The sequence below is a fragment of the Microcaecilia unicolor genome, chromosome 4 (genome assembly GCF_901765095.1).
Source record: "Microcaecilia unicolor chromosome 4, aMicUni1.1, whole genome shotgun sequence".
Taxonomy (NCBI): Eukaryota; Metazoa; Chordata; class Amphibia; order Gymnophiona; family Siphonopidae; genus Microcaecilia; species Microcaecilia unicolor.
The window spans coordinates 295372800-295396188 of NC_044034.1; the positions used below are offsets into that span (position 1 = coordinate 295372800).

Consider the following 23389-nt stretch of genomic DNA (forward strand, 5'->3'; position numbering starts at 1 on the left):
ATTTGAAGATGGGGAGGGAGGGGGGCCTGGCGTATGGGCTCAGGGAGAATGTCTCTGTTTGAAAGGCTATTTTGTTTCTGGCAACGTTTAGTGAAAATCCATTCCCTGACAGCGAGCGGTATATAGCTTATTAGTAGCAGTGCTGTGAATGCTCTCTAAGAAAGGGATAAATTAAAAGGAGACATTTTCGGGTACTTTCTGCTTTGTATGTGATCTCTTATTGACTACCTTTTCCCCTACACAGTCACTAACTACGGTGGGGGGAAGCCAGGGGAGTGATTTTTGCATTGCACAAGACCCTTTCATGTAAGCCAGAGAGCAGCTGTTTCCCGTATGGCTTCTCTACTACTTCGATTGCCCTTCCCTTCTTTTAGAAATATCCTGTTTTCTCTAGAAGTGAAACTGAAAGTAGCGAGCGAGCACGTAGAAGACTTTTTCTGTTCTTATTCGCCAGAGAGACGGACGGGATTTCTGCATCTGAGGAGGCATTTTGTGGAGGTAATAACGGGACGATAGACTTTTGTTTGGGAGGGTGGGTGCAGTTAGACGGGAAGTTGGGCAGAGGCGCGAAGTGTGTCTACGCTTTGGAAATTCTGCTCATTAGGGCTGGAGAGACGGCCTGTTTTTCCCGTGACACTGAAGGGGAGCTCGGGGTTCAGTAGTGACTTGTATTTTCAGCCTGGGTGGGGGCCTGCTTAAAAAACGGATTTTAATACGGACAATGGACATTACGTCCAGTCAGTCCGTTTTTGACCTTGTTGTGTTTCTGTTTGTTGGTTAAGTGGGATAGGGCGGGGGCACTTGCGCTCTATAGTGGGCTGGATGGGGTGGTTAAAGGCGCAAAGTTCAATGTGTTGGATAAGGATTGGGGATGTGTGGGAGGGGAGCAAGGACAGTACCTAAGTTCAAATTCCAGGCCCCTAATGAAACATTTTTCACAGGATCCTGGAATCCAGTTACGAAAGAGATCTAGGACAATGGTTTTCAACCCAATCCTCCCAGCACACTCCCAGTCAGTCAGATTTTTAGGATATGCACAGTGAATATGCATGAGATAAATTTGCATACATGCATGCAAATCAGACATGCATATTGTATGTGGATATCCTGGAGACCTGACTGGGTTAGGTGTGCCCCAAGGACTGGGTTAAGAAGCACTGATCTAGGATAGGGATTCTAAACCTTTTTTGGTTCCCACACCCCTTCAACTGATGAGTGAAAACCTTACACCCCCTTCCTAAACCACGCGCCCACTAGTGACTACTGACAGCTACATAGGTTGCTGTTAGCCGCTAACTTCTAATATGTCATTAAAATTACAGTAGTACACAGTTATACTATCAATAGCTGCCCTAATAATTGCCTTCACTCTGTCTAGAAAATTTAAATAAATTGCGTTAGGTTTAAAGACCCTTCTCCACACCCCATTTGACCTCTTCCTTGGGGGTACAGGCATCACTGGTTAAGAATTCCTAATCTAGGTGCAGGGGGCCCCACTGAAGATTTGGGAGTTGGAGGCACTATCATACCAAGGGCTGTGTAAAATGTGTGACCACACAGGGTGCAGATATTGCTCATCCCACAATCTCCTGTCATTGGTGGTGGTGAAACAGGGCTGTGGCAGTGGGTGAGTACCATAGGGTCCAACTATAGCTTTGTACGGTCCTGGTTGGAAGGATAAGAGGATCTCCTTCCCAAGTCCTCTTCTACCCTCCCCTCCACCCATTACCCTTTACCTTATAGTCCCCTACTCTACATCAGTGCTTCTCAACCCAGTTCTGGAGGCACACACAACCAGTCATGTTTTCAGTATATCCACAATGAATATGCATGAGATAGATTTGCATGCACTGCCTCCTTGGTATGCAAATGTTTCGCATGCATATTGTGAAAACCATAACTGGCTAGGTGTGTCCCGAGGTCTGGGATGAGAACCCCTGCCCTACAGGATGATTCACTAGGCCTATCCTGGCCCCTTCCCATATCTTCCACACTCCCCAATCTATTTGCAGCTTCTACCCTTACCTCAGTGACCACAAATGCTTGCAGTCTAAGCAACAAAGTTAATGATCTGGAAGCCTTAATGTTGGAGGTAGATTTAGATATTGTTGCTATCACAGAGACATGGTTCAATGACTACGCAAATATTCCGAGCTATAATTCATTTACGAAGGGTAGAGATGGTCGAAAAGGTGGAAGAGTAGCTCTGTATGCGAGAAACAATATTAAAGCGATTGAAATGCAGGGGGTCTGGGGAAAGGAAGCAATATGGGTCACCTTGAAAAGAGAAGATGGAACCTCTGTCCACATGGGTATTGTCTACAGACCTCTGACATAATCAGAGCAGTTTGACAAAGATCTGGTTTTACATATCCAAAAGTTGGGAAAGAAAGGGGAGGTGCTGCTTCTGGGAGACTTCAACCTTCTGGATGCGGATTGAAAAGTTCCATCTGCAGAATCAGAAAGAAATAGAGAGATTGTGGATGCCTTCAAAGTGCTCTGCTCAGACAAATGGTGACGGAATCCATGAGGGAAGGAGGGACTCTGGATCTGGTGCTCACAAATGGGGAAAGTGTGTCTAATGTTCATGTGGGAGCCCACCTGGGCAGTAGACATCATCAAGCAATATGTTTTGATATAACAGCTAAAGTGAATGGCAGCCATACAAAACTCAGTCCTGGATTTCAAATATGCTGGATTTCAAATGTTTTCCCATTTTGTAAAATGGGAGAATACCTGAAAAAGAGCTGACAGGATGGGAGGACATACTAGAAGTGGAAAGACAGTGGTTCAGGCTGAAAGGAGCTATAAAAATAGCTACCGATCTTTATATAAGGAGAGTAAATAAGAGCAAAAGAAAAAGGAAACCAATATAGTTCTTCAAACAAGTGGCTGAAAAAATAAAGGCAAAAGAATTATTCATGAAATACAGAAAAGCTCAAGAAGAGGAACACAAAAGAATACCGGATGAAACTGAAGGAAGCCAAGAGAGAGATACCTCTGGCAAAAGCACAAACGGAAGAACAAATGGCTAGAAATATAAGGAGGTGTGTTAGTGAATGGAGGAAGGCAATAAATGCAAATGTAAGACAGATGATGTGAACCACTATGTGGAGAGTGATGAGGAAAAAAACTGAACATTCTAAACAAATACTTCTATGTTCATGGAAGAAAATCCTGGAGAAGGATCACGATTGTCTGACAAAGGTACATAAGAATAGCCATACTGGGTCAGACCAATGATCCTTCTAGCCAAGTATCCTGCTTCCAACAGTGGCCAATCCAGTTCACAAGTATCTACGAAGTCTAAACAATATATCCTCTTTCAGGGTAAGAAAATAATTTTCATTCTGGATCTAGCAACAACAACTGCATTTAAAAGAAAAACAATCCTGAATATTTATTTATTTATTTTAGAGCACTTATACCTCACCTTTTCCCACAGAATGCAGGCTCAAAGTGGCTTACAAGAGACTGGAAAGGCTAACGCCAAACCAGAAAAAGTAGACATATAATAGTTAAACAGAGAAATAGAGGGGTGGAAAAGGAAAAAAGAGGAGAGAGAAAGAAGTCCAAAATGGTCTGTCCATTTGATGTTGTGAAGGCGGCGACACGCTGTGACAGAGTATGGTAGCGATGCAACTCTCTTCAACTGCCAAAAACAGCTGTGAAGTGGACATCGCCGAACAGGACTGGCAAAGCAGGCGAAAGCCGACGGCTGAAAACGGGGATACAGAAGGAAGCGAGATTCCCATGATGAGCAAAAGTCTTCAAGACGCCTCCCTAACGAAAAGCAGCTGGCGACACTCAGCAGAAGGCAACTGACAATGCAGGCCAGCATGGATCGGCGGCTGGGCAGAGTGGCAAACAGCGCAGGCAGAGCACTCCAGAAGATGGCCCACAGTGCAGAAGAAAGGCTGGAGGAGAACTGGAACAAATTGACAGGGTCGAACCGATATATGAGACAAGACCTTAAAGATCTAGGAGCTGCATGGATGATTGTGACATCTCTCTATATAAAACGCACTTCCAACGTTCTAATGAAGCCTCACTTTTCCAACGTTCTAAAAGTGAAGTGGCTGAGATAGGCATTCCTGTTCTCTGTATCCATCTCCTGAATTGACATCACATACTTCCGAGTTCGTCACAAGCAGAAGTGACCAACCACAAGAAGTTTCTCGGCTTCAGAATGTTGGAGGTGCATTCTATTAAATAGGATTGATCAGTTCCTTGAAGCACAGCCAGAGCTCAGTGTCCTGCACAGTAAGGCTCAGACACCAGAGAGATAGAGGGGGGGGATGACACCAGAGAGGGGGGGGAGGTATCCTCTGTCACACACACACTCTGTCTCTCACACACTCTCTCTCACTCTCACACACTGTCTCTCACACACTCTATGTCTCACACTGTATCACAGTCTCACTCTCTATGTGTCACACAGTCACTCACACACTCTCTTGGTCTCATACACTCAGTCTCACAGAGAGTCTGTGTTTCACACACACTCTCTCGCACACACTATCTGTGTGAAACACTCTCTCATACTGTCTCACATACACACTTGCACACACTCTCATTCTCACACACACACTCTCTCACAGACGCACTTGCACCCAGACTCACTCTCTGTCTCTCACACACACACACACTTGCACATTCACTCTCTCTCTCACACACAGTCACTGTCACATACACTCTCTCAAACATACACACTCCGACGAAAACCTTGCTCGCGCCCGTTTCATTTGTGTCAGAAACGGGCCTTTTTTACTAGTATGCTAATAAAACAACTACCTATGTTGATCCAGCCCTTCTACAAGATTTTATTGATAGACATAAAATGCAATGAATATAATATGTCTTTAAACTGAATTATCTATCTTGGAATGTTGGCATTGGCATTTACACCAAGTTTTACTTGGCGTAACTGCTTGTGACTAAATTAGTTGCATGGATGGGCGCTTGGCATATTCTATAAACCCACACCGCAATGTAGGCGTACTTTGTAGAATATGCCTAGGTGTATTTTTGTTCGGCACCAATTTTTTTAAGGCGTGATACATAGAATCTAGCCCTATGTGTGTTTTTGAATTTCATAGTTTAAAATACATAATTCTTTTCTAGCATGGTAACCTGTTTTGATGATTTATATTTAAATTGATGTATAGATTTACCTAATTTTATTTAAATATGTTACTGTAAACCCTCTTTAACTTTGACAGATATATCCAGATCTGCTGTTTATTATACGATCTATGTTTGATACATATCCATTTAATGGTTGAGGTCTCCCTCTATTCCTCTTCATATGTCTCTCTCACCTGTTGTGTGTTCCACATCCAATCATGTAGGTTTACAACTTCTTTACCTTTTTGGAGACTTTCAAGATTATTTTATACCCAGTGATGGAATTAATTTTTCATTTTTATTTTTAGATTCCTTTGATTATGGCTAATGCTAACATTATATCTTTGAATGTCAATGGTTTAAACCACCCAGTGAAAAGGAAGAAAATCTTTACGTGTATCAAAAAAACACAATACTAGTTTGGCACTTCCTCCTGTCACATATCTAAAAAAAATATCTTTTCCTCCGTTTGCCTCTTTGCTTTCCTGGTAGCTTTTCCAGCTTCTCTTAGCTTTTACAGCTATGTATGCCTGTCTTGCTCTTTCTGAGTCTTCTTGTAACGTTTGAAGGCTGGATTTACAAACTTCAATGTACCCGGCAGGGTCTTAATGGACCTTTGGAATGGGATGTGTTCGTTTAGTTTTGGAGTGTATTCAGTTCATCTGTGAGCTGATTGGTGGTTTTGTGGTGGTGCCTTGAAATAGACTTATCGTCTTCAGCCTTCTAGTCTGGTTGCAAGTTTCCTCCTCCTGATGCAGCTTTTGCGAAACAAGAGGGCTCTTTGGCGGGGTTATAGTTGAGTCTTGAAGATACGGCATGTCTTTGTTGGACTTTGCAGCTGGTTGCAGCTAATTCAAGGATTACAGTCATATCCTCCAGTGGTAAAGTTAAGTACTGTTTTGAGTCCTGTTTTGGCTTTTTCTTTTAGGAAACTGTTTTTTTCAAGACTATTATGGAACGGAGTTAAGGAGACATTGGTTATGTCCGTGCTGTTTTTTTTTAATGGTGTTTTTTTTCTCCCTATTGTGGTTCTACTGTTGCAGGAATTACCACTATTGTTAGCAGAATCTGTGGTACTTCAAGAGTCAAACAGCACACACCAGAATGAGAGAGAAATCTTCTTTATTTGCCAGCAAACAAAGTAGGACATCAGCACTAGGTCTCTTCTTCTCTTTCTCAGCTCTCTGTGTCTTCTCTCTCTCGTCTCAGCTCCTTCTTCTCTTTCTGTTGTCTCTCTTCTTCTGACGTAAGCTGCTTCTGCTCTCAGTTATATAGGGTCTTACACCTCTCTAGCCCCCCTTTCTCACCAGATGGTAAAGAATAGATTGATTACCCTGCCTTGAACTAATTATTACTTACACATTACTTAAAAATATCAGTTACATAGGTTTGAGATATTTCCCAAACTGACCTATGACCTGGGGCCTCTCACACTAGACAATGTGGCACCTATCTCTTGCATTTTATTATTTCTCACATAATCAGTTTCCCAATCAACTTCATACTAACTTAGGTTCATTGAGGGGCTAAGGGGCCAGTCCTACATTTATTATTACTTTCAGAAAACCAGTCCTTCACTTAGCTATAATTAATCAAGACTTTCCCTGACCTCTTTCACCTATTAGCTTCCTACACAGAACTCGCTAGGACTGTGGATAATTCAAACCAGATGATGGCAGACAAAGCTTCACTTGAAAAGTCAGTCAAACATGTAACACTGGATTAAAAAGGATATTCTACATAGAAATAGAACTTATTAATTACACAGAATAAAACATATTCTAAAATAAGCAGAAATCAGAATTCCTTATAAGACAAATTCTAAATCATCTAGAATTATTTATTCTATCTCCTTCTAACCAGCATTCAATCTAATCCTTTTAAAATTACAGTATGCCTTACTCATAATGGTATCCAGATGTGGTAAATAATTACTTCTCTCAAAAAGGGACAAAGAGAGTTTCATTTCTCACTGACCTTTCTAACCTCTGGTCTAGCAAAAGCTAGACTTCTTGAGCAATTAAAACCAGATGGCATTCCTCAACTTTACAGGACTGAAAAGTTAAAATAGAATTAACAAATATGACTTCTTTGCCCAAGCTGCCTCACTACTGTAGGGTGTTGTTTCCCACCATTGTTTTTTCAGACTGACTGAAGCCTATGATAGAAGTCCTACTGAGCTTTGTTAAAAACTCTAGCATTCTACTCGGGAATTAATAATTTAAATAAATAGAAGCCTCAACTGCCCCATCTGGGTGTCTTCTTTAACAGTTCTAGGAGCAAACTTTTGTTTTGTTTGTCTTTTTCTTTTGTTTTGGAGAGCAAAGTAGAAAAAAACCAACCGTTGGGAACAGCGGAAAACTTAGACTGAAGAAGGAAGGGGAGGTACAGGGGCATTCCTACCTAGAGAGGAGGGGGGAACTCAACACATGCTCAGAGGGTTTTAAAAAAAACCCTCTGAGCTATTGGAGAGCTTTTTCCGTCCAATGGGAGCCATCAGATGATGTCGCCTATATATTGCTGATGCATCCTGCTTGTCCTAGGAGAACAGGACATCCCTCCAAAATAATAAAAAAAGGTTTACTAAATACTACATTATAGGTTTGTTTTAAATATTCAACACAGGTTCCCCCTCCCCCCTCCCTTTCAGGCTGGCTGCAGAAAACCAGCTCTTGCAGGTACAGCTCACAGGTTTCTTGTGAATGTTTATCTTAAAACAGCTTAGCTTCTGTCAATATATGCCCTTTAAGCAAAGAGGAGAGGGGAGGGGGTGTTACAAATGGCTCCCAAATAACCTGAGAACCTATACAAAGAAAGAACTTCCAAAAATAAATTGGTTAAGCAAGTCTTAATTAATTTATTATTTCAAAATGCACTCTTGCAAGAATGCGTGTCTCTGATAGCAAGCAGGCAGACCTATTCCTTAATTCTTACAGTTTATATTCCTTTCTCTTGTAACATAGGTTTCTGTCCATAAATTATTTATTGGATATTGATTTCATATCTATAACCTATTACATTAGTTCTAAACATTGTATGTCAGTCCCCTTTTTCCTTCTGAAAACTGAAAATTTTCCATAGTTACAGTGGCTCTATTCATTGTTAGTTCTTTTGCTTGGTTTACATTTTCTTATCTCAGCCTTCAGACCTTCATGTCCTGAGAACTTACATAAGTTTCTGCGTCAGTACTTTTAAGTATGGTAGGCTTCATTCCCTCCCCCACCTACTGGTTATCTTGCTTCTTACATTGTTTGTTAGCCAGCACATCCTATCCTTTCAAACTGCCAAAGATTTTCCTTCTAAAGGGGACATAAGCTATGTATTTCACTTTTACAATTTTTTTAAGTGAAAAAGCAATATGTTTACACATTTCTCACAGGGAGGTTAATTCTTTTATTTTAAAACCTAAAACAGCTGTCATTCAGCAATCAGTCTGTCGTTCTTAAAAAAACAGATGAACCTGAGTAATCCAGCTTAAAAAATAAGCACAAGGTATCCTTTTGAAAGAAATATAATAAGAAAAAAGAAAACACATACCTATTTTTTCTTTCCTGTGAGAAAATAAAGACTAAGCTGTGCACATTCCTCCACAGCTGTAGGAAGCATTGTTTGGGGTTTTTGACATCACTTCCTGTTGTGTGACCCCTTCCAAGATGGCAATCAGCAGTAAAAACAGGAAGTGATGTAGTATGTCTTATGGTAGCTGCTATATTGGAAAAGGGGTGTGGCTATGACATCACTTCATATGGTGTCACTAATGGGTTATGCAAAAAGGGGTGGGGTTTGGGGTAAGGTTATGCAAATAAGATGGGGCTGGGCAGGGCTATGAAAAAGGGGCATGGCTGTGACATCACATCTGGTGATTTCATCAAAGGGGTGGGGAGTGAGCAGGGCTTAGACTGGGATGGGACTTGGGTGTGTCCTTGATTCTGATTGACTTCTGAGAGTAGAAGTAGGTGTGATCACGTGTCAAAATATGCAAATTAGCTTTCACTAATTGAGGTGAGATACACTATAGTATGAAATTGGTTTGTGAACACATGTGGGTGCATGTGCACACAATGGACCTATATGGAGGCATAATGATATTCCAGTTTTGTTCTCTGTTCCTTTCCAAATAATTCCTAGCATTGTATTTTCTTCCTAGCATTGTATTTTCCTTTGTGACCGATGCTGTGGACCAAGCAGAGGATGTCAAAGGATTGCCCGTGACAACTCCCAAGATGTGTTTTCATTAATGAGGAATCTGACTGCTTGTACACATTTTGCAGAACAGGAATGTGAATTTTGTTTGTTTGGTAAATTTTTGTGTGCGTATAAAGAACTGCACAAAATCACCTCTGTGTGCATAAAACCTCCAAATTAATGCACACAGAGTTGTTTTATGCGTATTAAGGTCCCTGTTTATTAAGCTACACTGTAGGCATGCTAATTTTTTAGCATGCGCTAAAGCTAGTCTCTAGCATTAGCGTATGCTATTGTTTAGCACATGCTAAAAAGGTTAGCGCACCTACAGCACAGCTTAGTAAACAGGACTCTTAATTTAGATGCTATTATTTCTGATATAATAGACCAAACAAATGCTTGAAAATCAGTTGAAAAACCCCCAAACTGATGTTTTTTTCCTGTGCCACGCTCCTAGTGTTGAAGCTTTAACCATTACTTGGGACTCTACAGTACTGTGTCACTAATGGAGCTTTATGAATAATAACCATTACTTTATGAATGCACAGTACTATATACAGGGATGGAACTTTATAAACAATAGCAATTCTCCACTGAATTAATATTCATTCTGACTTACATCCACAGTTTCTCCGGAACCATGATGTCTCACAGGAACAACAGTGATGGAGTGAGGCTCTGTTTGGGTCAAGATTCAGAGCAGGGTCAATCTGAACTTAGGACAGATCATCCAACAAACCACCATCGTCACAGCGATAAGAATTCTGGAGATACATCAGTTGAGGACAACCTAATAAACTTATCAGAAAAGGAGGGGAATAAAATTAGGGACAAAAGTCCTTTAAAGTCTTTATCAGCTGGTAGGAACGATGCTGGTGACTTGATGGATAGTATGACATATCCCTGGGAGGTAAGAAAGAAAGAGGAGGAAGACAATGCATGTGCCTCCAGGTCTCATGTAAGTAAATACACCTCTGAGAAAGCACAGAAGACTGTAAAGATGCAGGGAGAAGCCCCAAGCTATGGATGGCAAAAAGATGTGTTTCCCACTGTCACATCTAAATGTTGTGGACCGAATATCAGTGAACTGAAGGGACGTGTGGTTAAGAATCAAGGATTTCTCCGACCCAGACCTAACCACGTTATTTTGGTACAGGTCAGTGCAAATGATGGGAGAGGGCAGGCTGGGAAGATGGGTTGAACTTACTGACTTATTTGGCAGCAGGATAATATGACTAAACCAAGAGATGCAGAAATACAGTGGACATTTAGACGTAATTATTTTAGTGAGAGGTCAATTGGTAAAATTATTGAAAACCTGTATAGGGAAGTAGAGCAGGCGACATATTACCCAATATTTAATTTATTTATTTGTTACATTTGTATCCCACATTTTCCCACCTATTTTCAGGCTCAATGTGGCTTACATAGTACCGTAAAGGTGTTCGCCATTTATGATCAGGAAGGGCTGCACTTTAGCGACATAGAAGGAACCACACCTAATGCAAAGAGAATAGCAATTTCATTACATTTAACCCTCCTGATGTAAGATGCAACACTCAAACCAGACTAAACAGTGCTAAGGATGGGGAAGCATGTTTTCCACTGAATACTTTTTCTTTGGCGTTTCACAGACCATAAAAATGAGGGGGTGGGTTATCCCTTGGATTATAGGTCAGGCTTTCCCTAGCCAAGATCTGGCACACTAGAATTTCTCTTGGGCATGTTTGCTGATTAAAGACATTTCCATAAGGAGACCATGCTGCAGGTGTCAGAAAATGTGTCAGATTCTTCCAGGATAGGTTTCTGCTGCTGAGAGGAAAACCAGGTTGGCGAGAGCAGAGTTCAGCAATGCATTGGCCATTGTTGGAAACAGGATGCTGGGATTGATGGACCTTTGGTCTGTCCCAGTATGACAATAGGACAGGGCGCCAGGCAATGTGAGACCAGTGCGGGACAAACGCTTTAGCAGCCAAACCGTGGGCCCCAGAGCCAATTTGGGGGGGCCAGGCTCCCGTGGCCCCCCCGTAGCTATACCACTGGTTTGGACTGCTTAATAAAATGTTGAAGTACTGCTTATTGCAGATTCGGAGGAAATAAACAGTTTGCATTTGCATAAGCTGTGATACAGTGTATCTTTGAGCTCAAGGGTGCAAGTGCCTCCAAAATCCCTGGATCACTATTCAGTGCATTAGACCTGTAAAGTTTAGTAATGAGTGGAGGAGTAGCCTAGTGGTTAGTGCAGTGGACTTTGATCCTGGGGAACTGAGTTCGATTCCCACTGCAGCTCCTTGTGACTCTGGGCAAGTCACTTAACCCTCCATTGCCCCTGGTACAAAATAGGTACCTGAATATATGTAAACCGCTTTGAATGTAGTTGCAAAAACCTCAGAAAGGCGGTATGTCAAGTCCCATTTCCCTTTCCTATCAGGATCCCAATATGTATGGACAGTCCATGTGTAATACCCCATGAAATGGGTATTATTAGAGTGATAGATTTTTTTTTCAGAGCCCTGGGGGAAAGGAAGGTGCCTGCTAGAGGGCTGGAGCGGTAGGATGTCCTGGGTGGGAGGAAGCCCAGCCCAAGGGGGAGTGGTATTGAAATAGAATGCAGGAGAAAAGAGTTGCCCTTGTAAGAGGATGATAGGGGGAAAGGAGTTTGGAAGAAGATAAAGCTAAAATTATGCCTTTTTTGAGAGGGGGGGGGTGTCTTTGGTTGCTTGACAGTCCTTTGCCAAGAGACCAGGAGGAGGAAAAGGGGAATCCTGAGTGAGGAGTGTGATCCTTGGCTGTAAAAGAGGGTTGTGGCTCCTGAAAGAGATACTGTGTGTGCTAGGGGTGGGCAGAAGAGAGACTCAGTCTAGGAACAGGGGAATAGAGCAGGGAGAGCCCAGGACTGGGGTAGAACCCAGGACCAGGGTAGATCTAGAAGGGGAGGGGGGTCACTGCCAATGTTCTCTCTAAGTGGAGTGCATGAGCTATTGCTCATACATTTTAGGAGCATTGTTCACAGATTTTTATATGGTTGCTCACAAAAATGCTTTTTTTGTGCTATATACAGAAATGCATTGCTAATACTGGCACTCAAAAATTGGTGGTTTTTAAAACTTGTTGCTCACATGAAAAAAAAATTTGCACACACATCAACAATTTGTACAGGACACAGTTCAGACCCCTTAGCTCACCACTGTAGTCACATGTTGTTTCTACAACATGAAATGGGCTGGGCAAAGTCTGTAAGTTAAGTTTAGAAACAATACATTGCTTGTCATCAAGCAGATGAAGCCATTACGTATGGGTTGTGTCCATCAACCAGCAGGGGGAGATAGAGAGCACTCAACTTTTCACAGTGCCTCATGGCCAGCCAGCTCCACTGCCTCTTCAGTATTCTCTATCTCCCCAAGCAGGGTGGCTGCAGCATCTTCGAGCTCTATAAAAAATCTGCCTGGGGGTGGCTCCTGGCTTGCCAGTTGTTAGCCGGGGTGTTAGAGGCTATAGCAGCTTCACTTTGAAGGCACATAGGTTAGCCCTTTCCCTGCCTTACCCATGCCCCCGTGGATGTGGACATATTAGCTTGCTTTTCCCTGTCCTTTCCCACTCAGTGGATGCAGGCACATTGGTTCGCCTTCTCTGCCTTTCCCACTCATCTGAGCCTCCGGAGTTCTTATTTCCTCTGCTTTCCTCACAGCGTTTAAAAAAAAAAAAAAATGGAACAGAGGTTTTCCTTTGATTCTTCTATGGGACCGGAGCTGTGATACTCGGTCCGGTGAGGTAAGAGTGTTTTCTAACTCCTCCGGGGTGGGCCCGCGATTGGGGCGTTTTTGGTGCGAAACCGCCATTTTGAATTTTCTCGCCGTTTTCGGCGATGGCTGCAGAGAATGTAAAGCGCTGTTCCCAGTGTGGCAAGCGCAAATCAGCAGCGGGGCTCTTTAAATCGCGCTGTACAGGTGTAAGAGCCGGCCCGAGCATGGTGAGCAATGTTTCTTCCTGCTCAGAGCTGGCAGCGGACGCCATTTGAATTCTCCGCATGGCGCGGCCTCCGTAGAGACGGAGAGCCCTGAGCCCGGGGGAGGACCTCGAATTGAGGCTATTCAGGGAGCGGCTAGCCCCGGACGGGATCTGGGTGCCCAGGGCGAGTTTTTCTCCCCTGATTTTGTGTTATTATTGCATAAAGCATACATGCTGAAAAGAGCTCTCCCTCAAGGGTCGTCTGAGGCCCCTTCTATTGTCCCCCCTGGTGGATTCTGGACTGGGACTGCCCGCTGAGGCTAATTTCCCTGATAATTGGCATAAAGGAAAGTGTAGAAGGGCTAATTCCCCTTCAGATTGTGATGCACCTCCTTTTCCCCCCCCGTGGTCGGGCTGTGAGGATTCGGAGAGTTCTGGCAGGCCTTCGTGGTCTGAGGAGCCAGAGTCAGGTGCAGAATTACCACAGGATCTGGATGATCCCTCCACGGTGAGAATTTTCCACCGTGATGAGCTGCCAGCGCTTATTTCAGATGCCCTACAGGTCCTTTCCATTGAAGAGCCTGACAGTGGCACGGCCTCCTCTGTGAATCCTAGGATGGCTAGTACCAAAAAGCCTGCTCCAGCCTTTCCTTTGCATGACTCCACACAAGAGCTTATTTCCGCTCAGTGGGCTGACACCGAGGGACCTTTGAAAGTTTCCAGGGCTATGGGGCAATTATACCTTCTGCGTGAGGAGCATTTGGCTCGCTTTGCAATGCCTAAAGTAGATGCCCTAGTCACTGCGGTGACAAAGAGAACTACCCTCCCTGTGGAAGGAGGAGTTGCCCTGAAGGATATACAAGACCGTAGGCTGGAAGCAGCACTTAAACGGTCCTTTGAAATTGCAGGTCTTACTGTTCGGGCGTCTGCATGCAGTTGTTATGCTGCTAGAGCCTGCCTGGCGTGGTTGCAACAGACAGTGGAACAGCCCTTCTCGGATGTGGCTCCGAGGCTGGAGTCGGCCTTGTCCGTTTTGGCTGATGCCCTTTATGATATTGTCAGAGCTTCGGCTGAACAAATGGCAGTAGCAGTGGCAGTTCGCTGTCTTATTTGGCCACGACATTGGGCAGCGGACATGGCCTCTAAGCAAAGGTTGGTGAAGTTGCCCTTTCAAGGCCTTCTCCTATTTGGTGAGGAGTTGGGGAAAAAAAATTGTTAAAGGCCTGGGAGATCCTAAACCCCAGCACTTGCCCGAAGATAGGCCGAGGCCTTCCTCCAAGGGCCAGGCGGTCCACTCCTCTTATAGACCTCGCTTCCGTGAAGCTAGAAGTTACCGTCCGGGGCGTTCTGCTGGGTTCACTTCTCTTGCCCGTTTTTCAGCAGAGGAACTCCTTTCGCTCGGACAAGCGTTCCGCAGCCACCGGCTCTAGGCCTGGAGTTCAGGGGCGACCCTCTCAATGATGGTGTGCCGGCCCCCTCCGCGCTTCCTGTCATCGGAGGACGTCTTTCCCTCTTTGCCGAGGAGTGGGCCAATATTTTCTCAGATTAGTGGGTTCTGGACCTGATCAGAGATGGCTACAGAATAGAATTCAACGCCCCAGTAAGAGACGTGTTTGTGGAGTCCCGATGCGGTTCTGCCGCCAAACGGGCGGCGGTAGAGGAGACTTTGCAAGGTCTGATTCAGTTAGGGGCCGTGTCCCCGGTACCTCCCGCCTAACATGGATAAGATAAGACAAGATGGCCGATACTCCATCTACTTTGTGGTACAGCGAAAAGGTGGGTCTTTTCGCCCTATTCTGGTCTTAAAAGAATTAAACAAGTCCCTGAGAGTGCGGCATTTCCACATGGAAACCCTGCGCTCCATCATTGCTGCGGTACAGCCAGGAGAGTTTCTCACGTCTCTAGACCTGAAAGAAGCTTACTTGCACATACCAATTTGGCCCCCGCACCAGACGTTTCTGAGGTTTGCGATGTTGGGAAAACATTTCCAGTTCCGGGCCTTGCCTTTTGGCCTTGCTACAGCTCCCCGAACCTTTTCGAAGGTAATGGTGGTAGTAGCTGCTTTGCTCAGGCGAGAAGGTATCAGGGTTCACCTGTACCTAGACGACTGGCTCATCAGAGCAGACTCTGTAACAGAGAGCTATCAAGCTACAGCCAGAGTGGTCTCAGTACTTCAATCTCTAGGCTGGGTCGTCAATATGGCCAAAAGTCACCTGACCCCCTCGCAATCTCTAGAATATTTGGGGGCCAGGTTCGACACAGACTCGGGCTATGTATACCTACCCGAGCTAAGGCGGTGCAGGCTTCAGAATCAGGACCGTCTGCTCCTGAGGATGCCCCGCCCATGAGCTTGGGACATTGTCCAGCTGCTGGGATCGATGACAGCCACATTGGAAGAGGTGCCCTGGGCGAGAGCACACCTGAGACCTCTACAGTATTCCCTACTCCAAAGATGGTCTCCAGTTTCTTAGGATTATCAATGCAGACTTTCTTGGCTCCCTGCGGCCCGACTCAGCATGGAATGGTGGCTCTCAGACAGCATGCTGCGGCGAGGAATGCCGCTGGCGCTCCCCGATTGGTGTCTAGTAGTGACAGATGCCAGCCTGAAGGACTGGGGCGCACATTGCAAGGGGAAGCATGCCCAGGGTCTATGGACACCCGAGGAGTCGGAGTGGTCCATCAACCGCCTAGAGTTGAAAGCAGTGTTTCAGGCGCTTCTGGCCTTTCAAGTGACCCTGGAAGGATTGGCTGTCAGAGTGATGTCGGACAACACGACAGCAGTGGCCTACATAAATCGACAAGGTGGCACTCAGGGCAGAGCACTGGCCGCGCAGGCCGAACAGATTTGCCACTGGGACGAGCTGCATCTTCAGTTTCTGTTGGCAGCTCACATTGCAGGTCAGAGCAACGTGCAAACCGATTATCTAAGCAGGCATCAGATCGATCCAGCAGAATGGGAACTAGCAGACGAAGTATTCCTGCAGATATGTGCCAAATGGGGCAAGCCCGTGATGGATCTTGTGGCGACAAGTTCAAATGCCAAAGTCCCATGCTTCTTCAGTAGAGGGAGAGATCCTCGCTCTGCCGGGTTGGATGCCTTGACTCAGCCCTGGCCTCCGGGCCTACTATATGTGTTCCCTCCATGGCCCTTGATAGGGCACATGCTCCTGCGGATTCGGCTGCACCCAGGAGAAGTGGTCCTCATCGCCCCGGATTGGCCCAGGAGGCCTTGGTATGCGGACCTCCGACAGATGCTAGTGGAGGCTCCCCTTCCTTTACCTCTGGTACCGAACCTGTTGTCACAGGGCCCGGTAGCCATGGAGGACGCCTGCCGCTTTGGTCTTATGGCATGGCGATTGAGAGGGCGCAATTGAGGGACAAAGGCTATTCAAACACAGTCATTTCCACTCTCCTGCAAGCCCGCAAGCGTTCCACTTCCGTGGCTTATGCCAGGATTTGGCGCCAGTTTGAGTCTTGGTGTGCTTCAAAAGCGATCACACCCATGCGGGCTCCTGTCTCGCCGATTCTGGACTTTTTGCAGGATGGTGTACAAAAAGGCTTGGCCTATAATTCCCTGCGGGTGCAAGTGGCAGCGTTGGCCTCCCTTTGTGGTAAGATTGAAGGCGTGTCTTTAGCTGCTCATCCAGATGTGGCACGGTTTCTTAGTGGGGTGCTTCGGCTCCGGCCTTCCGTGCGAACACCCTGTCCAGCTTGGAACCTGGGGCTAGTTTTGAAGGCCCTGCAGGTTTCTCCTTTTGAGCCGCTTCGGCGAGCATCAGAGAAAGATTTGACACTGAAGGCCGTTTTTTCTTGTGGCCATTACTTCGGCGAGACAGGTGTCAGAGCTCCAGGCACTGTCCTGTAGAGACCCATTTCTGCAATTGTCAGAGTCCGGGGTCACGGTTCGTACCGTGCCTTCCTTCATGCCTAAGGTGGTTTCAGCGTTTCACCTAAACCAGCCTATTTTCTTGCCCTCCTTTGATAAGGAGGAGTTTCCAGAATCTTTTGGGCAGTTGCACCTGTTGGATGTGCGCAGGACTCTGCTGCAGTATCTGCGAGTTACTATTTCTTTCAGGATCTATGATCATCTGTTTGTTTTGCTATCAGGTCCTCGCAGAGGGTCTCCTGCGTCTAAAGCCACTATTGCCCGCTGGCTCAAAGAAACTATCTTTTCAACTTATCTGCTTGCCAGCCGGTCTCCGCCTGTAGCCTTTAAGGCGCATTCTACCAGAGCGATTTCTTCCTCTTGGGCTGAAACTGGAGCACTCTCTCGTCAAGAGATATGCAGTGCAGCAACATGGGCTTCTAAGCTCTCTTTTGCCCGACATTACAGGCTGGATGTGGCTGCTAGGAGGGATGCGCGTTTTGGAGCACAAGTGCTAGCGCGTGGTGTGACCTGTTCCCACCCTATATAAGGATTGCTTTGTTACATCCCATACGTAATGGCTTCATCTGCTTGATGACAAGGAAGGTAAAATTAGGTTCTTACCTTGGTAATTTTCTTTCCTTTAGTCATAGCAGATGAAGCCATGAGCCCTCCCTGTATGATTGTCTGTATGCTGTGAATCTGTTTCAGGTTCTGTTCTTGTTTCCTGAAGTTCCTTCCTTGGGAGAAAGTTGGAAAACAGTCTTCAGGATTCATGTTCACTTATAGGAGGATGAGTCCATTCCCTCCAGTTTATGTTTTGGAGGATGAGTTTATTCCCTCCAGTAGGTTGCGTGTATCCCCTCCAGTTATAAAATAAGGAGGACGAGTTTATTCCCTCCAGGAGGATGTGTTCATTCCCTCCTTTTGAGTTCATGCCCTTGTTAAGGGGCCATCGTTCGCTGTGAGGAAAGTTCATGTTATTCCCATTGCGGTTTGCCATACTGCTTTGGAAGCTTCAAATACTGAAGAGGCAGTGGAGCTGGCTGGCCTTGAGGCACTGTGAAAAGTTGAATGCTCTCTATCTCCCCCTGCTGGTTGATGGACACAACCCATACGTAATGGCTTCATTTGCTATGAGTAAAGGAAAGAAAATTACCAAGGTAAGAACCTAATTTTCCCATATTAGGGTATGGGTTTTAGAAATGAGACAAATGACTTACAGTCTTGCTATAGTGAGTTGACTCCAATTCAGTCCCAAGGGAATTTTGTAAAAGAGTGATCCAGATTCATGGTATGAGGGTTGCAGACTGAGAATGTGAGAATGAGGTGTGCCAGATATGAGTGTTCCATGATTAATGATAGTCTTTCTTTGGTTGTGTTTCTGTAGATCGACAATTTAATACCAGATCAGATGCCAAAACCGTTCAAATCTGGAGTTTCTAACAGCTGGACCAGTGATACTGTTAAAATGCCTTTTTCCATCTTCAATGTCTACGAGTCTTCGGTGAGCAACAAGAGGGACCTATACAGCCCACACCACTCTCTTCCCTCCTTCTATGCTATTTGAAAATGGATGATATTATTTTGATAAATGATGGCTTTTATTCTTTCCAACCCAACAGAATGTTGGAAAGAAATTATGCATAAGGGGTGGAGAATGTCTGTCTCGGAACAAAATAGAGGGCGACTGAAACTAGGGATCTCAGTTTCAACTGAAACTGAATCAGCAACTGAAATTTGCCATTTTGTTCTGGCTGAAAGTGAAAATGAAACTGAAAATGGTGCCACTCCCCACCACCTGTGCAGAGAACAGTTCTTCACAGGCCAACTTCTGTGTCCCACATCCCAGACAATGGGCAAGTCCTCCCGGATCGGCCAGCCACCCCCCCTCCCTACCACAACCCCTCCACCCTCTGACTACCTGAATGCTGTCCCTAGGCCTATCTTTAAATGCCCTAGTGATCTAGTGGCCTCTTCCGGGCAAGAGCAATCCCCAGTTGCTCTTGCCCCTGTCGAGTCCTCAGCCAAAATGCCTGCTGGGAATTCAGGTTTCAAATTTATTAAAAACTTGCTATCCGGCATATAAATAAAATATATCTATGTGGCTTACAGACTAATTATAGGAGAGATAGAGGAGGGAAACGAATGCTGCGGGAGGTCCCCTGTGGCAATCTAGGCAGCCATTTTGGCTGAGGAACTGGCAGGAGCAAGAGCGACTGGGGATCACTTTTGCCTGGAAGAGACCACTAGACCATCGGTATTTAATGTAGGCCCAGGGAGGGTCTTTGAGTGGTTGGGCAGCCTGAAGGGGGGAGGGGAGTGATCACTGGTGAGGTGGGGGGGGGAGCAGAGAGTGATTGCTGGTTGGAGGGGAGGGAGTTTCAGGTGAAAATGCACTGGCATTTTCAGACAAAACTTGAACCTGGATTTTTAGGCCGGTTTCAGTGTCAAATCCAAAACTGAAACCAAAATTCGATCAGCCTCTGGAACAAAATAACTTTCTAAAAACTTAATGGATTAGGACTGACTTTGCCATAGGGAAAAACCAGGGAAACGACCCATTCTGGGTGATATTCAGCCCACCGAAGTAAGGGTTTCTATAAACGCTGCAGGGCGCCCAAAGGCCCAGGGCGGTGTGGAGTTGGCTGATGGATGAATCTGGGAGGGTAGAAGGGAGGCTGTCAGGCTTATTTTCGAAAGAGAAGGATGCCCATCTTTCGACACAAATCACAAGATGGATGTCCTTCTCACAGGGTTGCCCAAATCGGCATAATTGAAAGCCGATTTTGGGCGCCCCCAACTGCTTTCCGTCGCAGGGACGATCAAAGTTCCCAGGGGCATGTCGGAGGTGTAGCGAAGGCGGGACTTGGGTGTGCCTAACACATGGGCGTCCTTGACCCATAATGAAAAAAAAAAGGGCGTCCCTGACGAACAATTGGACGACTTTACCTGGTCCTTTTTTTCTTACGACCAAGCCACAAAAAGGTGCCTGAACTGACCAGATGACCACTGGAGGGAATCTGGGATGGCCTTCCCATTACTCCCCCAGTGGTTACTAACCCCCTCCCACCCTCAAAAAAAATTTTTTTTTAATATTTTTTGCCAGCCTCAAATATCATACCCAGCTCCATGACAGCAGTATGCAGGTCCCTGGAGCAGTTTTAATGAGTGCAGTGCACTTCAGGCAGGCAACCCAGCCCCCCCCCCCCCCCCACACATGTTACACTTGTGGTGGTAAATGTGAGCTCTTCAAAACCCACCAGAAACCCACTGTACCCACATATAGGTGCCCCCGTTCATCCGTAAGGGCTATGGTAGTGGTGTACAGTTGTAGGTAGAGGGTTTTGGGGGGCTCAGCACACAAGGTAAGGGAGCTACATACCTGGGAGTTTTTTCTGAAGTCCACTGCAGTGCCCCCTAGGGTGCCCGGTTGGTGTCCTGGCATGTCAGGGGGACCAGTGTACTACGAATGCTGGCTCCTCCCACGACCAAAGGGCTTGCATTTGGTCATTTCTGAGATGGGTGTCCTTATTTTCCATTATTGCCGAAAATCAGAAATGACCAAATCTAATGACGCAGCAGTAACAGGGTGGAAAGGAATCAATTCCAAGTGATCAGTCACCACACCAGGATAAGATGCTCCAATGAAATTTGGGTCTTAATAAAATTTCATTGGAGCATCTTATCCTGGTGTGGTGACTGATCACTTGGAATTGATTCCTTTCCACCCTGTTACTGCTGTGTTCTGTCCTTATGGAGAGTGTGAACCCCATTTGTCTTTTCGTAAGTCTAAGGACGACCATCTCTAGGGACGACCTAAATGTCAAGATTTGGGTGTCCCCGACCATATTATGGAAACAAAAGATGGATGCCCATCTTGTTTCGATAATATGGGTTTCCCCGCCCCTTCGCCGGGACGTCCTGCGAGGACGTCCTCAGGAAAAATTGGGTGCCCCTTTCAATTATGCCCCTCTGTGTGTGGCGGCAGTGGTATCTAATGATTAGATATATTATTACACTATTATTTATATTATTTCCAAAATAACAAAATATTTAAGTACATAAGTAATGCCACACTGGGAAAAGACCAAGGGTCCATCGAGCCCAGCATCCTGTCCATGACAGCGGCCAATCCAGGCCAAGGGCACCTGACAAGCTTCCCAAACGAACAAACATTCTATACATTCCCAGAATTGTGGATTTTTCCCAAGTCCATTTAGTAGCGGTTTATGGACTTGTCCTTTAGGAAACCGTCTAACCCCTTTTTAAACTCTGCCAAGCTAACCACCTTCACCACGTTCTCCGGCACCGAATTCCAGAGTTTAATTACACGTTGGGTGAAGAAAAATTTTCTTCGATTTGTTTTAAATTTACTACACTGTAGTTTCATCGCATGCCCCCTAGTCCTAGTATTTTTGGAAAGCGTGAACAGACGTTTCACATCCACCTGTTCCACTCCACTCATTATTTTATATACCTCTATCATGTCTCTTCTCCAAGCTGAAAAGCCCTAGCCTCCTTAGTCTTTCTTCATAGGGAAGTCATCCCATCCATGCTATCATTTTCGTCGCCCTTCGCTGCACCTTTTCAATTCCACTATATCTTTCTTCAGGTGTGGCGACCAGAATTGAACACAATACTCAAGGTGTGGTTGCACCATGGAGCGATATAACGGCATTATAACATCCTCACACCTGTTTTCCATACCTTTCCTAATAATACCCAACATTCTATTCGCTTTCCGAGCAGCAGCAGCAGCACACTGAGCAGAAGGTTTCAGTGTATTATCGACGACAACACCCAGATCCCTTTCTTGGTCTGTAACTCCTAACGTGGAACCTTGCATGATGTAGCTATAATTCGGGTTCTTTTTCCCCACATGCATCACCTTGCACTCTCTCACATTAAACGTCATCTACCATTTAGCCGCCCAGTCTCCCAGTCTCGTAAGGTCTTTCTGTAATTTTTCACAATCCTGTCGCAAGTTAACGACTTTGAATAACTTTGTGTCATCAGCAAATGTAATTACCTCGTTAGTTACTCCCGTCTCTAAATCATTTATAAATATATTAAAAAGCAGCGGTCCTAGCACAGACCCCTGAGGAACCCCACTAACTACCCTTCTCCATTGTGAATACTGCCCATTTAACCCCGATCTCTGTTTCCTATCCTTCAACCAGTTTTTAATCCACAATAGGACTTTTCCTCCTATCCCATGACCCTCCAATTTCCTCTGTAGCCTTTCATGAGGTACCTTGTCAAACGCCTTTTGAAAATCCAGATACACGATATCAACCGGCTCCCCTTTGTCCACATGTTTGTTTACTCCTTCAAAGAATTGAAGTAAATTGGTCAGGCAAGATTTCCCCACACAAAAGCCGTGCTGACTCGGTCTCAGTAATCCATGTCCTTGGATGTGCTCTGTAATTTTGTTTTTAATAATAGCCTCTACCATTTTCCCCGGCACTGACGTCAGACTCACTGGTCTATAATTTACCGGATCTCCCCTGGAACCTTTTTTTAAAAATGGGCGTTACATTGGCCACTCTCCAATCTTCCGGTACCACATTCAATTTTAAGGATAAATTGCATATCACTAGCAGTAGCTCCGCAAGCTCATTTTTCAGTTCTATCAGTACTCTAGGATGAATACCATCCAGTCCAGGAGATTTGCTACTCTTCAGTTTGCTGAACTGCCCCATTACGTCCTCCAGGTTTACCGTGAAGTCAGTAAGTTTCTCCGACTCGTCCGCTTGAAATATCATTTCCGACACCGGTATCCCACCCAAATCTTCCTCGGTGAAGACCGAAGCAAAGAATTCATTCAATCTCTCTGCTACGTCTTTGTCTTCCTTGATCGCCCCTTTTACCCCTCGGTCATCCAGCGGCCCAACCGATTCTTTTGCCGGCTTCCTGCTTTTAATATACTGAAAAACGTTTTTACTATGCTTGTTGCCTCTAATGCTATCTTTTTTTCGTAATCCCTCTTGGCCTTCTTTATCTGCGCCTTGCATTTGCTTTGACACTCCTTATGCTGCTTCTTGTTATTTTCAGATGGTTCCTTCTTCTTTTTTCTGAAGGCATTTCTTTTAGCCCTAATAGCTTTCTTCACCTCACTTTTCAACCAGGCCGGCTGTCTTTTGGAGTTACGTCTTTTCTAATTTGTGGAATATGTTTGGCCTGGGCCTCCAGGATGGTATTTTTGAACAGCGTCCATGCCTGTTGTACAGTTTTTACCCTTTCACTTGTCCCCCTAAGTTT

General features: G+C 45.2%; 1 protein-coding gene across 1 annotated transcript in view; it reads left to right on the forward strand.

Annotated features, from left to right (window-relative positions):
- The first annotated feature begins 312 nt into the window (after nucleotides 1–312).
- The window catches only part of LOC115469267 (poly(ADP-ribose) glycohydrolase-like), an 84812-nt gene continuing 61735 nt past the window's right edge, over nucleotides 313–23389 (forward strand). Inside the window, exons 1-3 of the mRNA XM_030201745.1 lie at nucleotides 313–498; nucleotides 9940–10468; nucleotides 18516–18632. Of these exons, the coding sequence (XP_030057605.1) occupies nucleotides 9953–10468; nucleotides 18516–18632 (633 nt within the window). The 5' untranslated portion in view covers nucleotides 313–498; nucleotides 9940–9952. The remainder of the gene's footprint in view (nucleotides 499–9939; nucleotides 10469–18515; nucleotides 18633–23389) is intronic.